The 17,001-nt window shown below is 42.2% G+C and overlaps 2 protein-coding genes across 2 annotated transcripts in view; both read right to left on the reverse strand.

The window, feature by feature from the left end:
* Positions 1–7,672, reverse strand: part of LOC115179728 (nck-associated protein 5-like) — a 166,449-nt gene extending 158,777 nt beyond the window's left edge. Inside the window, exon 1 of the mRNA XM_029741424.1 lies at positions 7,379–7,672. The gene's annotated coding sequence lies outside the window, so the exon portion shown is untranslated. The remainder of the gene's footprint in view (positions 1–7,378) is intronic.
* A 4,175-nt stretch (positions 7,673–11,847) lies between these two features.
* Positions 11,848–16,906, reverse strand: LOC115179390 (glycerol-3-phosphate dehydrogenase [NAD(+)], cytoplasmic). Its single transcript, XM_029740872.1, has 8 exons — positions 16,749–16,906; positions 16,267–16,444; positions 14,539–14,679; positions 14,105–14,243; positions 13,870–13,982; positions 13,412–13,645; positions 13,119–13,225; positions 11,848–12,715 (listed from the first exon to the last, which is right to left on the reverse strand). The coding sequence occupies exons 1-8, from the start codon at positions 16,787–16,789 to the stop codon at positions 12,619–12,621; spliced, it is 1,050 nt and encodes a 349-aa protein (XP_029596732.1). The 5' UTR covers positions 16,790–16,906; the 3' UTR covers positions 11,848–12,618.
* Positions 16,907–17,001: the final 95 nt, after the last annotated feature.

The raw sequence follows: 17,001 nt of genomic DNA on the forward strand, positions 1-17,001 counted from the left end.
AAATCATTTCTGTAAAACAAAATCTTGATATAAGTTGGCAGGGGTCTTTCCTTCAACAGTATTGTATTTTGATGTATTTCTAATACTTTTTAAGACTTTTTCTATTAGATGTTTTCTAAGACCTCTTTTCGAACTGTTTGACCAGAAAGAAAAGCCTTTGCTTATTCCAAATGTATATATGCCTTAATAAAAGTAATGATATCGATTCATAGCTTTCATTTGACACCAAATTTGATGTGCTCCAATGAACTTCCTGTTACTGTTAATGGGACTTATACAAAGAAATGCCCACCAATTTACACAGACTCGCCCATGTCACAAACAACCACATTTACTCTATTCATTCGCACATAATTATGTTGTGTTCTTCTATCCTCGTGGGGACCTACAATTCATTTCCATTCAAAATCCTATTTTCTCTAATCCCTAACCATAACCCTAACCTTAACCCATAACACTAACCCAAACCCTAAACCTAACTACTAACCTCTAACCCTAATTCTAATCCCTTTAAAGTTTAAAATAGCATTTGTCCTCATGGGGACGTGGGAAATGTCCCCACAAGGGATACTTTTCCTTGTTTTACGGTCCTTGTGGGGACCTTTGGAGATTTTAGGTCCCCACAAGGATAGAATAACAAACCAAACAACCCTCCCTCCCACACACACACACACACACACACACAGACACACACACACACACACACACTTGCATTTAGCAAACACACAAACAAACACAAACACATTAGCTATGTTTGCAAATGCTATACTTCCTTCTCAAAAGCTCTGTTGGTTAGTTTTTGATTACGCTAGCTATCTAGCTGACTTGAGTCTGTCTGACCAGCCAGCGTAACTAAGTCTCTCTCAGGCTTCAACTGTGGCAAACCAAGCAAGGCCCAGCTGCATTCCTTAAGCGTCTGGGCTTGGCGTAGACCCCAGTCTCTCAGAAGGTTTAAAGTGTTTATCTTTTTTCTCTCTCATTTAAAGGGAGACACATGACTCACAGCTTTACTGCCAACCAGATTTTTCTACTAACATGCTGATTGGAAACTACTAGTCTGGGCCATTATTCACAAACTCAAGAGAACTCTTAGTTGTGCTGATCTAGGATCAGTTTAGAAGTGCAAATCTAGGGTGAGTTTAGCTTTTTAGATCATGATAAGCTTGATTTTATGGACAGCACTCATACTTAGACTATTTCTGAATATGGGCCCAAAGGCTGTATGTCTCAAGTGTCTAAAAGTAGGAGTGCTGATCTAGGATCAGGATTCTCCCTGTCCATATAACATTAATCAATATGATCCAAAAGACAAAACAGATCCTAGATTAGCACTCCTACTCTTTAGATCGAAGCCCTGGAGCCGTATTCATTAAGTGTTATTCGTTTCAATTTTGACAGGGAGGGGATCCTAGATCAGCACTCATACTAGTAAGACTACAGTATTTCCAAATAAGGACCACGGTCTGCTTTTCATTGGGGCTCCCCACAGAATGTCTGCTTCTTAACACTTTAAGCATTCCTCACCACAGACCCAGAATAAAGTAGACAAGGGGCACACTGACAGAAACCATCAGACCGGTCACGTCACCCACTGTTTGTCATCACAGTCGGCGAGCACAAATGCACCGATTCAGCCTCTCTAAATGCCTCTGTTGCATACCTTGCGGCCACAAATGCAATAATTTTTTTGAAAGATTCCACACTGTTTTCGCATTCCTCCTCTCGTAGCTCATTGCATTGCAGTGCTGTTCGGCAAGAGATGTCGAGGAGACCCGTGACATTGCCTGTCAAAGTGAGGCTGGGTTGTGGTCGACTCGGTTGAAGCAACATACGTTGGTGTTGACTCTTGGACTTAGAAATGAATGATTTCTAACCATTGATTCTTGAAGAGTATAATGTCTAAATGCCTCTGTCTATGATTTTGAGAGTCTCCAGTCCTATCCCTCAGCTGTTTACCCCAAAAATTGTTGTGGTGACAGCTTTGCTGTTGTTTGGATCCCAGATTACCCCTTCACAATGTGTCTTATATCATATGGCAGTGGTTCCCAAACTTTTTATAGTCCCGTACCCCTTCAAAGATTCAACCTCCGGCTGCGTACCCCCTCTAGCACCAGGATCAGTGAACTCTCAAATGTTGTTTTTTGCCATCATTGTAAACCTGCCACACACACTATACGATACATTTACTCAACATAAGAATGAGTGTGAGTTTTTGTCACAACCCGGCTCGTGGGAAGTGAGAGCTCTCAGTCTTAAATCATTTTCCACACACAGTCTGTGCCTGCATTTAGTTTTCATGCTAGTGAGGGCTGAGAATCCACTCTCACATAGGTACGTGGTTGCAAAGTGCTTCAGTGTCTTAACAGCGCGATTTGCCAAGGCAGGATACTCTGAGTGCAGCCCAATCCAGAAATCTGGCAGTGGTTTCTGATTAAATTCAATTTTCACAGAACCGCTTGTTGCAATTTCAGTGAGGCTCTCTTGTTCAGATATCGGTAAGTGGACTGGAGGCAGGGCATGAAAGGGATAACGAATCCAGTTGTTTGTGTCATCCGTTTCGGTAAAGTACCTGCGTAATTGCGCACCCAAATCACTCAGGTGCTTCGCTATATCACATTTGACATTGTCCGTAAGCTTGAGTTCATTTGCATCAGTACAGATACCAACATGAGCAGCAGCTACGTTTGGCTACATACGGACCGTTAGTGGAATTCCCGCGAGAGATTAACAGTTAATGTGATTGGATGTTAATTATTTGACTAGGCTACCTGTATTTGACATTGTGTTGTTATTTTGCTGAACACTAGATGGTTACATGTTATTTTTGGCAGTAAAACGAGGCTACTCAGGCGAGAAAAAAACCTCACCCAAACGTATAGCCCCATTGGAAAATATAAATGGACTGTTTGAAAATGTGAAGAATTTGTTTTTTAAATATACAAAATACAAAATGTGAATCACATTTTTATTTGGCGTACCCCCGATGGCATTGCACGCACCCCAATTTGGGAATATCTGCAATAAGGCAACTACATTGCCGGTCAGATACTCCTTGAGATTTTAAATTGGAAAGCCTCAAATGTCACATAATGTCAAAAACATTCGTAGGCTATGATAAGCCTTCTTAGATAAATCTAATCAGAATAACCCAAGTATTAATCAATTGGCTCAAATGCTAGTGCACAAACCCCTTGTGAAGAGGCACTTCAAGTTATGTATGGGGACAGAGCACTCCATTATCTTCGAACTGACATTTGAACATGCAAATTCAATCTATTCTATTCAATCTAATCTAATTCAATAAATACATGTGGTAGCCTGTCTCAGAAAAAAATGAAGCATTTTTGTGCAATCGAACGCGTTGACATTTCTCAGTTTCAACGTGGAAAGAGTATCTCTCTCCTCATGACGTCTAACACTTCACTGTGGCTGGCTACACGGCCTGAGAGGCTACTGACAAGGTAATCATGCACAAAATATATGGCTTGGCCCGTGGCTAGAACCCTTCCATTGGAGAGAAGACCTTAAACTGTTGGGGGTTAAGGGTCAGACCCTTTGAGGGGGACGGTGGAAACGATTGACAAGGAGTAGAGGGGTGTAAGAATTCCTCCCTCTACTGAAGAGGAAGAAAGCTCTAAAGATCATTCCTCTTCTAACCTCTTCTCCTTTATATGCACTGATCTGAAAGAACTGACCAGGGGTGTGATCATTAGTCCAAACAGTTGCAAATTGAAACGTTTTGCCCCAGGGGAAAACCAGCCTAATGACGAGATTCCACACTATAGTTTTTACCTGGGCCATGTTCAGCAAGCAAATGTTGTGGAACATTGCACATAGAAATACCATGAATAGAGCTCTCATGATTCCTTGTTCAACGTGCCAGAAGCATGTTTGTTCTACATAATAGGTTTTTATTGTGTCCTGCTGAACGTGGCCCTGTAGTTTTTTTCCAATCAGTGCGGATGAAGGGAAGGAGCTGCGGACAGGATACATTTTATGACAAAGCCTGTGTTTTCTTTAAATTATTTAAAAATCAGGCCTCCCAAGTGGCACAGTGGTCTAAGGCAGTGCCTCACAGTGCTAGCTGTGCCAGTAGATATTCTGGGTTCAAGTCCAGGCTCTGTCGCAGCCGGCCGGTGACTGAGAGACCCACGGGGCGGCGCACAATTGGCCCAGTGTAGTCCGGGTTAGGGGAGGGTTTGGCCGGCAGGGATGTCCTTGTCCCATCACGCACTAGTGACTCCTGTGGCTGGCCGGGCGCAGTGCACACTGACACAGTTGCCAGGTGTACGGTGTTTCCTCTGAGACATTGGTACGGCTGGCTTCCGGGTTAAGTGAGCATTGTGTCAAGAAGCTGTGTGGCTTGGTTGGGTTGTATTTCGGAGGACGCATGGCTCTTGACCTTTGCCTCTCCCGAGTCCATACAGGAGTTGCAGCGATGAGACAAGCCTGTAACTACCAATTGGATACCACGAAAAAGGGGAAAAAAAGATATATATAATTATTTCAAAGTCACTCTATTTTTGTTATGCCTGTACTACTTGACAATAGGTTGCCACTGCCAGACTTACCATTACTGCTCTTTGGCTGTACTAATGTAGTTTGAGGGTTCTTTAGAAGGTGGATTGATGACTCTCTGTGTTGACAACACAGATTACTCTTTTACTCTTTTGATTTCTCTTTTACTCATGAACAGACTACATTCACAGAAATATGTCACTTCAATCCACCTTCAACTGTTCTCAACATCTAACCAATCAGGACAGAGAAAAGTAGTTGCTAGGTAGATCATCAATTACCATTCAAATTAAAATCCACTGATTCCCCATATTTTGGAACTACACAACATTGACAAATAATAATAATAATATACCTCACAACATAATTATACATTAGTGTTATGTGTTGAACAATTTTCCAAACACAAATGTTTCTCATAAGGCCTTTCATATCTAGTCTGCTTTGAGTCATATTGGCTGAGATAGGTAGAGGCCTGTGAGCCATAAAAAGCCTATTGCAAAGACTACAGAGACTATTGTAGAGAGTAATGTCAGCAGTTTCAAATCCAGAACATTCTAAACCTATTAAACGTGGAATGCAGGTTCTAGTAGAGAGAGACTCTCAAAAGAAGATGAGCCAAGTACTCAACGTTAAGTGTGCCATAGCAGTTTTACTTATTTATGGTATATCGTTATTAGCAACTGAATGTTGAGCTATCGCCCATTGTTTTAGAAGTGTACTTAGCAGTACTTTGGCTGTAATTACTCTCTAAGGAGGTTTTAAATAGAATAGAACATGTATATCTGGCCAATAGCTACAGTAATTTTCACCCTGCACTTGCACTTTCCAATAAGAGAGCAATACCTCACATACAGTATCTAAAGTCATAGACTGTTCTCTCAGCTACCGCACCGCAAGCAGTACCGATGCACCAAATCTGGAACCAACAGGACCCTGAATCACTTCTACCTCCAAGACTACTAAATATTTAACCAAATAGTTACCTAGACTATCTGCATTGACCCTTTTTGCACTTACTCTTTTGACTCTACTGTCAGTTATCAATCCTGTTGCCTAGTCACTTTATCCCTACCTATATGTACATATTTACTTCAATTACCTCGTACCCCTGCACATGGACTCGGTACTGGTACCCTGTGTATATAGCCAATTATCTTTACTCATTGTGTATTTAGTCCTTGTGTTATTATTATCCTATATTTTTCTCTTATTTTATTTAATAACCAGTCTGGGATACTGGGGAGGAGCGATGTTGGACTTACAATTAGCCTGCCCTCATCGTTACATATCATCATTGTCACGATGATGAAATATGCACTTTTCATTGTCTTCAGTGCGGACCAGCTTTCACCAGACATTCCTTCCTGTTTTCTTTGCACTGATGATTAGCGAGAAGTTGGAGCTAGTCCATGGGGTGAGCTATAGGCTACTACATTTTACTCTGCAGCAAATGCATACTAGAGTGCACCATACTGGAACAACCAAAGCTCTTCTCAAACACTCTCAGACAGATTCATGTTTGAAAGATATTTCCATTCTCCTTTCTGCCATAACGTATTACGTGATGGAATGGAATGGCAAATCCATATCTTGATACAATCATATGCAATCCAATGTCTGGAATTCATGAAGATGAAGAGTTGACCGAGTCTCGGCCAAAGTCATCGTTAAAGAATTATCCTAGTTAAGATGCATTTTCCATCTATAGCATTTAACCAGAACACTACCCTTTGGAATTCCCAGCTGCATCTGGGAGTTAAACCTGCTTGGTCATAAAGCAGTCAGTCCTACAGCTTCCATACCAACATTGAGATAAATATGACTTTTAATTATCCAGGCATCCGGTTAATGGTAAAAGCGTATGTGTTTTGTTCCGTATTAGAACAAATATGAAAACAAAACAAACTCAATGCTATAGTGTGTCCTATACATGTAAAGGTAAAACTGTTTCCATAACATCATAAAAGGGAACGTAATGATGAAGTGAAATCTACTATCCAATACGAATCCAACCAAAAATGCTAAAGCATGGTTCTATCTGAGACAGTGTAGCTCCCAGTGTAGTGATATGACTGGGGGGGGGGGGGGGGGGGGGGGGGGCAGTCTGTGTCTACTGAAACGTGCTCAGTGCTCAGTGTCAAGGCAGTCTCTGAGTGTGTCCCAAATGGCACCCTATTCTCTTTATAATGCACTGCTTTTGACCAGGGATTTTATTTTAATCCCCATTAGCTGTTGCAAAAGCAGCAGCTACTCTTCCTGGGGCCCACACCAAAAAATTAAACATGACATAATACAGAAAAATAATAGACGAGAACAGAACTACAAATAAATAAATATAGAAATATACAAGCCTCTAGTTAAAAGTACTGCAATACAGGGAAAAGGGTTCCATTTGAGACATAGATTCTGTGTCTATTGAAATGTTTTTGCTCAGAGGAACACTAAGTGGATTCATGCATCGCCCCATGCTACAATGACATGTTGGAATGTCCAAGTCATGTTATTAGCAGTCCCACTGGGAATGAAGCAATGTCCCATTTCATATCAGCAGCTTGAAGAAAGGCCTTTTATATGGCCATCAACCTTTGTGAGCTACAAAGGGAATTTATAGATAAATAAATTGTCCACATCCTGAAATGTTAAGCTCACTGATTCTAGCAACTCTTGCTTCCCAGGAGATGAACAGAGATGCCGGTGAACCAAGGCACACAATGTGGAATAAAAACATTACCAAGCTGTACAACTCTGCCCTCCCTGCTTTTTTAGAGATAGTCCACTGTCATTTTGAGTGATAAGTCATGCATTTGTTTTTGAAACTATATCAAAGTCAACAAATCAACAGTAAAAGTCAACTTACTTTAAGAAAATATATATTGCCTCTTTTGTCCAGTCTTCAGGTAAACTTCCTTTCTTCCTCCAGTCCACAACTGGCCTTGTCTATCCCCAGTGTGTGGATGGGTATGCAGTCCAGGCTAGTGTGGTTAGGAATTGTCAACTGTTCCTCCCAAGGCTGCCTGAGGTGAGGGGGGAGGAGGCCTAAACAAATGTGCCTGTGTTCATCCTCGATGTTTGTATGCAGCCAACAACACCACACCACAGCCGGGCTCCTAGCCAAGGCTCTACCTCCCCTTCCACAAATGGCAAATGGCAGACAAAAAAAACACACAAGTTCCCGCTACAAATACACACCCACTCCTTGTACTTGATCATTTCCTCAGAGTGCTAGACCAACACAAAGGAGGGCGGTTGTGGGGCGTGGCGTGATGAGAGGCCCCCAGAAAGACTACGTTATGCCCCTGTGAATGGAGTAGGATAGGGTGGGTGCAGATGAAGGGTAGGGCAGGGTGGAGAGAGGGGTGTGTGTGTGTGTGCCCTGTGACTGAGCCTCAGTGCCCTGCGCCATTGTGCCATGTTTGCCCTGTGAGACTGGCAGCTGGGGCGAGGACAAGGCATTTTTGTCTGTTTTATTTTCCTATGAGGGCCCTGGGACAGGGAGGGTGTGCCGGTGATGAGGGCCCATTCGGCTGGCATTGACATGTAAAGAGTCTCTGTCAGTGACAGCTGAGGAGAGCAGGCCCTGTAATTAGCTGTGTGTGTACAGAGAGGATGTAGGATGGGCCGTTGCTTCCCCCTCTCCCCCACCCTTTGACGTTCAGCGTCACTGATCATATTCTGAAAAACAGACAAACTGGCTATAGCAGACCTGGATTCAACTAGTGTTTGTTTTCATTCAAATACTTTGAGCGTTTAATTGAGCCTATCTGAAATGCCAGGTACAGTAATACCATAATCAAGCAGTAAGGCATGAGGGGTGTGGTACAGTTGAAGTCGGAAGTTTACATACACTTAGGTTGGCGTCATTAAAACTTGTTTTTCAACCACTCCACAAATGTCTTGTTAACAAACTATAGTTTTGGCAAGTCGGTTAGGACATCTATTTTGTGCATGACACAAGTCATTTTTCCAACAATTGTTTACAGACAGATTATTTCACTTATAATTCACTGTATCACAATTCCAGTGGGTCAGAAGTTTACATACACTAAGTTGACTGTGCCATTAAACAGCTTGGAAAATTCCATAAAATTATGTCATGGCGTTAGAAGCTTCTGATAGGCTAATTGACATCATTTGAGTCAATTGGAGGTGTGGCTGTGGATGTATTTCAAGGCCTACCTTCAAACTCAGTGCCTCTTAGCTTGACATCATGGGAAAATCAAAAGAAATCAGCCAAGACCTGATTGTACACCTCCATAAGTCTGGTTCATCCTTGGCAGCAATTTCCAAACGCCTGAAGGAACCCCATTCATCTGTACAAACAATAGTATGCAAGTATAAACACCATGGGACCACGCAGCCGTCATACCGCTCAGGAAGGAGACACAGTCTGTCTCCTAGAGATGAACGTACTTTGGTGCGAAAAGTGCAAATCAATCCCAGAACATCAGCAAAGGACCTTGTGAAGATGCTGGAGGAAACAGGTACAAAAGTATCTATATCCACAGTAAAACGAGTCCTATATCGACATAACCTGAAAGGCCGCTCAGCAAGGAAGAAGCCACTGCTCCAAAACCACCATAAAAAAGCCAGACTACGGTTTGCAACTGCACATGGGGACAAAGATCGTACTTTTTGGAGAAATTTCCTCTGGTCTGATGAAACAAAAATAGAACTGTTTGGCCATAATGACCATCGTCATGTTTGGAGGAAAAAGGGGGATGCTTGCAAGCCGAAGAACACCATCCCAACCGTGAAGCACAGGGGTGGCAGCATCATGTTGTGGGGGTGCTTTGCTGCAGGAGGGACTGGTGCACTTCACAAAATAGATGGCATCATGAGGTAGGAAAATTATGTGGATATATTAAAGCACATCTCAAGACTTCAGTCAGGAAGTTAAAGCTTGGTCGCAAATGGGTCTTCCAAATGGACAGTGACCCCAAGCATACTTCCAAAGTTGTGGCAAAATGGCTTAAGGACAACAAAGTCAAGGTATTTGAGTGGCCATCACAAAGCCCTGACCTCAATCCTATAGACAATTTGAGGCAGGACTGAAAAAGCGTGTGCGAGCAAGGAGGCCTACAAACCTGACTGTTACACCAGCTCTGTCAGGAGGAATGGGCCAAAATTCATCCAACTTATTGCGGGAAGCTTGTGGAAGGCTACCCAAAACGTTTGACCGAAGTTAAACAATTTAAAGGCAATGCTACCAAATACTAATTGAGTGTATGTAAACTTCTGACCCACTGGGAATGCGATGAAAGAAATAAAAGCTGAAATAAATCACTCTCTACTATTATTCTGACATTTCACATTCTTAAAATAAAGTGGTGATCCTAACTGACCTAAGGGAATTTTTACTCTGATTAAATGTCAGGAATTGTGAAAAACGGAGTTTAAATGTATTTGGCTGTATATGTAAACTTCCGACTTCAACTGTATATGGCCAATATACCATGGCTAAGGGCTGTTCTTAGGCACGACGCATCGCACAGCCTTTAGCCGTGGTATATTGCCTTATTGCTAATATAAACTGGTTATCAATATAATTAGAGCAGTAAAAATAAATGTTTGTCATACCCGTGGTATACAGTCTGATATACCACAGCTGTCAGCCAATCAGCATTCAGGGCTCTAACCACCCAGTTTATAATATAACAATATATGCCATTAAGCAGACGCTTTTATCCAAAGCAACTTACACTCATGCATACATACATTTTAAGTATAGGGTGCAGGTTTGCCCTACTCCTTTGCTTCCTTCGCACTGTGTTCGATGAAGTACAAGTGAAATAATCAAGTATTTGAAAGAAAATACATCCTATTTGACACAGGTTATATAGCTTACCCAGCCAGATATTCTAGTCTGCATGGGATTTCACACAGAACTAGACTGAGAGAAGGGAGGACTTAAAACCATCAACCTCTGCAAAAGTCTGTGTGGGATTTCACACAGAACTAGAATTATATGACTGTTATAAATCTAAGGTTGTGAGAGCCAGGTGGTTGGGGCCTGGGGTGGCCCATATAGAGCTTGCAAGGCCTAGGGGAAACATTTGGAGGAGGAACACTGACAAACCATCCATGTGAGACACAGGTGTGATCAACCAACTGTGAATAACTCACCCCACCTCATTACACGCAGTAAATCACAGCGAACACTATTTGTTGTAACTCAATATTGCAAAGTGTTGAATTAATCCTCATGTAATGACAGCCTTGATTTGTTGATGCTGTAACAGAGGTGGTTCAGAACCGCACTGGTTAAATTAGTAACCTTGCCTGAGACTTGACAACTTGTGTTAGTTCCTCAAGCTAATGCCTAGGCTTTAGCTCAGCGGGCTAACACAGTCTTTTGTCAGCCAGTAGAGCCAAGTTTGAACCCCAGTCAGTCACACTGTCAACTTGTTCTGTTATAATTGGATAAGTAGATGTATTTGTCAGCAGCATGCAGACTCAGTGATATCTCAACCATGAACTATCCAGACCTCACACTCTGTTTTGCTCACTTTCTCCTCCTGAGTCCAAGACTCACTCTCTCTCACAACGGGACAGTGTCATGCAGGGACTGGTTGGCCTCGGTGTAGTTACCTTGGTGATTAAGCTGCTCTTTCAGGCCCAGGACTGAATGTGCACCTCTTCTCTTTGTGACAAAGGATCAGGGTCTCAACCTGCACAAGGCTCTCACATCAAACACATGAAAGTTCAGTTGGAGGTGAAGGGAGATGAGGGGGAGCCTAACCTGCTGGAAGACCCCACACAAGTCCTCTCCTGGGGCCCCATGTCCCACGGGAACCTGGAGAGGACAGGGTACCTCAACCTGGGCTTCTGCCATCTCCATGGCTCCCTGCCGTTGGGCTCTTTGATGTCCAGGGATGTGTGGGATCTGGGGCAGTCCTGTCTGTGGAGCTGTCAACCAGAAAAGAGGCCTCCTCCTCGTCAGGTTACCCAGGAAAGAGTGAATCGTGGCTGGACACGTCGTGGCTACTGACAAGGTGGAAGCGTGGAGGGATGGATGGAAGCATCAAGGTCCCTCTGATCTGATGGGACATTGAAAGGCCGAGCTGATTACTCGCTATCCCACTAAGCCTCTGTTCTTCTCGCTGTGATACGGCCAGAAGAGACAAGGGCCACGATTGTTCTTTAATCCTGGGACTGATATGGTTGTGTCACAGAAGACTCCCGGGAATAGGGTTTGTGGAATATCTGTGCTACATTTACATCTGCGTTCTCTAGGATAAGTAGGACATCTTTGAAGTGAAGGCAAGAACTAGATAAATGTAATTGTTATTAAAAGCTGACCAATCAGTTAAACATAAGCAATCCTTCTTTCATCAGGGGAACATCTAATTCAAATAAATATAATATGAGCTTTCATTTTCTTTCAAAACATGCGCACGGACAACATTAGACAATCAAATAAACTTCTCTTTGTTCTTTGTTATTCCTTCCTCAACTTAACTATTTCAAATATGTAATTGTTCACTGTTATCCTCTGAAAGGCTTTCAAAGTTAAAGGGCAAGTGACATCCATTTCTTTGCAGCTAGAGTAAGCGTGCCCCCATGTGACAAGATGAAGTGAAACAAAACAATCACAATACATTTGTTTTTTCAATCAATCAGAATATTTGTTCCACAAATTGTAAAAATGTCAAATGAATAGAATAGTTTTTTTGTAACCAAGAATGATTACTTAACATTTGTCAAGTGCTATAGTTGATAAGCTGATACACAATCAAAACACAAAACATATGAATATGCGACAAAGCACGTTAAGTAGTGGTTCTTCAGACTTAGTATCAAATGATAAGGAATATTTAGTGGTTACAGTTACATTTTTATGTAGTTACAGTATTATAATGAGCATTCATGCAGCACTGCTGCTCTCTGATGGTATGATGGTGCTATTGGAAGTGGCCCCGGGGTGAAGTTTCCCTATAGGTACAGATCTAGGATCAGCTTCCCCTCTCCAATCCCAACCTAACCATAGGGGAATGCGAAACTGACAAGATCAGCATCTAGGGGAAACTTCACTCTATACCATTGGAGGAGCTGCAGGCTCCGTGGCTGCAGGTTCCGTAGCTGCAGGTTCCTGAGTGATCACATATGTTCAGGGTGGTTCTGCAGACATGTGATAAACTCCTTCACAGCTTTGCCCTCAAAGCAGATCTGGTACACAGAGGCAAACAACGGAAACCTACAAGACAAAACATTGCACTAAATCTCAATGCAGCAAGAAGTGGTTCCATTAGCAGCACTCACACATATGTTGAGGAGAGCTTCAGTTCAAACTTGCAGGTAATTTGATGAAAATGTATGTAGTGAATGAGTAGAGAAATATTGGAGGAACATTTTTTAGGTCATTGGATGTATTAAAGGTAGGCTCAGAGACGCACGAATAAACAAAAACGTCAGGCCAATTTCCGCAAGAACGTTGAAGCACGAGGCTAAACTTCTTCACTATTTTGGTCCCATAGCCATCATGTTGTAGCAGCGTGAAGCGGACACGTGCACAGGCGCAGATACTCTGTGTGACTGTGTGAGAGCAAGCAAAGTCATAGCGCTGAGTCTCACTTTAAGGTGAAAGAGTTTGTACTCACTTGCTGACCATGTCTCTCTTCTTGAGAATTTTGAACACCTCAGCGGAGGTTTGTGGGCCTTGCAGCTTCTGGCCATTGAGCATCTCAGCCTCTAGCTCTTCAATAGACTGGAGAAGTATACAACATAGCTAGTTACTTTACTTAAAGCATGTACACACACACAAACATTTCATGGGTTTCTTGAAATGATGGATATTAATATCTTAACTGTTATCAACCAGACAAAACGGGTGGAAGTTGTACTGGTCACAGCAGAGTCACATCCTTGAGTCGTATTTGTTTAGATATGTCACCTTGGACGTCTTGGCGAAGGCCTCGGCCACCTTGCGGTTGCGCCCCCCGTAGCAGGTGGTGATCAGGTCGGCGACCCCACAGCTCTCCAGGAAGGTCACGGAGGACACCTGGCCCTTACAGAACAGCTTGGTGAAGGCGATCATCTCCATCAGCCCCAGTCGGATCACCGCAGCCTTGGTGTTGTCCCCAAAGCCCAGACCGTCACAGAACCCAGCGCCCACCGCTACAATATTCTGGGAAGGAGAGAGTGGGAAAGGAACCATATGTGGTATGTGCAGTTCTCTACTCTTTTTCTAGCAATATTATGATTCACGGCTTGTAAAAAATGATTTGACAATGTGAGCAAATAAAACAGAGGTACAGTGCAACGAAACATAGGCCTTCTGTGTAAGTTACGTTAACGATGTAGCTATATGTAGCAAAAGTTGTTCTCTTTGAGTTGAAATGTAAATTGTACCTTGAGAGCCCCACAGAGTTCTACTGTGTCACTCTCTTGCACCACGGTGATCCTGAAGTTGGGAGTCTGCAGCAGCTCTTTAAAGATATGTCCGTTTGCTTCGTTCTTAGCTCCTGTTTAGGTAGTGATAGAAAGTCAAGGTACACATAAATGCATCAGTGGGAGTTGCAACACAAGCGAGGACACAAAACATTACAGCAATGTGATGATCTAAAATGATCTAAAAATGTCTTACCAATTGTGGTCTCACAGAACTTCTCATCAGCCACTTCGTTGGCAATGTTGGCCCCCATCAGGACGCTAACCTCAATTTCTAGTTTCTCACGGATGATGTCAGAGATGAGCTTCAAGCCCTTTGGGCCTTCATCGATGCCCTGAATAAGGACCAGGGCAGAAAAGAGATCTTAGGCTGCCTTCAATCACTCATTTTGATACATATAACCCTAGTTACCAGCATTTGGGTGGCTGCATTTTTTTTGGACTAGGCTGCTGCTTCATAATGAGTGTAAAATCATAGCCATGATGATAAATTCATACAGCTGAGACTTTCCCTAAGTGATAAGAAGCCCAATATAAAGCCAGAGTAAAGTCAGACTTAAAAATTGTATAGATTTTAGCAATGGTTTTTCTAAGTGAGAGCTGGTGTGAAAAAGAGGTAAATGACATTACTTTGATGAGGGATATCCCAATGGTTCCCTGTGTAATATGAGGTTTCATCTGATCACATAGCTTCCCAATGAACTGATGTGGAATGACAAAGATCAGTATGCTGGCCCCTTTCACCGCTTCTGTGATTTCTGGAACAGCAACCTGGTAAATTGGAGCGGGAAAAGATAGCATGATACATTGTACAATTCATGATGGATGTTACTGTGTAGTAGCATTTATCATGAATCTACATTACGCAGTGGAGGCTGCTGAGGGGTGGACTGCTCATAATAATGGCTGGAACAGAGCGAATGGAATGGCATCAAACACGTTGAGACCATGGGTTTGATGCCCTTCCATTTTATCCGCTCCAGCCATTACCACGATCCCGTCCTCCCCAATCAAGGTGCCACCAACCTCCTATGATTACAAGATGTTATGTGATGTTATTTTGTTACATGGTCGGTTAAGGAATTGACATAAGGGGCGGCTGGATACAATAATACACACATTACGTTTTGACACAGTGGAAAGCAAGGTATGTCAGACTGGTAGGCCATTCATCAAAGATGCCAACTACCTTTAGCATCTATTCATGGTATATTCTGGCTGGGGGAGTTTTGTTAAGAGCCCCGTTGCTCATATAGCAGCGAGAAATAATTACCCAAAAACCTAAAGTCTAAATTCCTACACACCTTTATAGTATGTCTGGGAATTTCCAGGGACCTCACAATACCATATTATCACAATATTTAGGTGCCAATACGATATGTATTGCGATTCTCACATTTCTATGTATTGCGATTCGACACTGTGATTTTATTGCGATTCAATGTTCCAAACTGTTCACCATAGCTGCAGAGGGACAAGCAAGAACATGAGAAAACAAGTTTGGATCAGTCATGGGACTAAAAGTGCTGAAAACAAATTGGCTCCCTATTTAAAAAGAAGATGGAGAACAAGCTATGAAGGAAAAGTACTGGAGTTTTGGTCTAGCTACAGACAACTAGCAAAAAAATCATATTGCGATATTTTCAAAACTACATATATTGTCAAAAATAATATCCTGATATGCAACTGTATAGATTTCTTACTCCAGCACTATTTTATACGGTTAGGGTTTGTGTTCCCACATGGCCATGTTACAAGCACTTTATTAAGGAAGATGGAATGCAGAGAAGACCACCTGTGCTAATTAGCTATCTAGCGTGCTTGAACACCTGTGTGTAAGCGTAACGGGAAAGGAAGTGTAGTTTGTGGTCTGGAGGAACACATCTGGCATGATATTGATCCCATACTGCGCATACACACAGCCCTATGGTTCTGTGCAAACCTGATACAGTAAGTGTTATATTTGAAAGATTATTTCTCGCTGATAAGAAAGATAATTCCATGTTTCAAAAACCGCATTGCAAGCAATGATTATTGGCGTTTTCTAAACTTTAAAACAAAGAGATGGGATTGTAGTTTACACGGGCCCACCGGTAAACGGTGCTTATAGCTGAGAACCCTAGCGATAAGGCAGAATGCCTTGTTAATGCCTTGGGTTCTTGAGAACAACCCAGAAGGATATGTAGTTAGCTCTGTATAGGTCAAACTTCACTCATCTTATCTGTGTGAGTCCTTTTACACAACCACAAAGCATGTCCGGAGATAGGAGATGATGTTAAGTCCAGATGTATTGCCCAACTCAGTGATTTGTAATCTTGAGGAAAAAAAATCTCAAATTAAACAAAACACAATACTAACCACATTTTTGGGAAGCTTGTGACCCGGTAGGTATTTGACGTTCTCATGCTCCGTGTTGATGATTTCTGTTAACTTTTTGCCATCGATCATCTCTTCAAACACCCACATGTTGACAATGGGGTCAAACCTGTTGGATCCCTTTGCATTGTGACCAACGATTTTGGCTATCGCAGAGCCCCTAGGAGATGATGAAAACAGATTGGACGCAAATGAAATAACACCGTTCATATTTTCAAAATCCCAGTCGCAAAATGAACATGCTAAATATATCCTGGGGGGTACCATAACCAGATTATAACAGTACACGGAATGGCTTGAATGTAAATCAAACTTCTGTTTGATATTCTATGAAATTACAAGTTGTATATTTTGCCTAATATCAGCACTTAGTTGGCTACATTATGAATCAATCAGTGGAATTAATGATGATACAATGTTGTCGAATGCAGGCACATGCAAATAGAGAAAGCGCATAAATATACCAGTTTCCAGATCCAACGATGCACACTTTCTTAGCAGGCATTTTTAAGGTGGAGTAGCAGACACGATTCCTTTAACGGTGTTAACAGATCATTAAAATGCCGTGTTTATAACCATAATTTCCTTATACGCCATAGTCGTGTGGTCAGCACATTCTTTTTTAGCTCACCGCCCTTTTTTACCTGTTTATAAAAGAAGGGAAAGGTTTGTACATGTTAGATGACAGTAGGGTTATGCTGGGTGTGCCACCACGAC

Source organism: Salmo trutta, chromosome 39 (genome assembly GCF_901001165.1).
Source record: "Salmo trutta chromosome 39, fSalTru1.1, whole genome shotgun sequence".
Lineage (NCBI taxonomy): Eukaryota > Metazoa > Chordata > Actinopteri > Salmoniformes > Salmonidae > Salmo > Salmo trutta.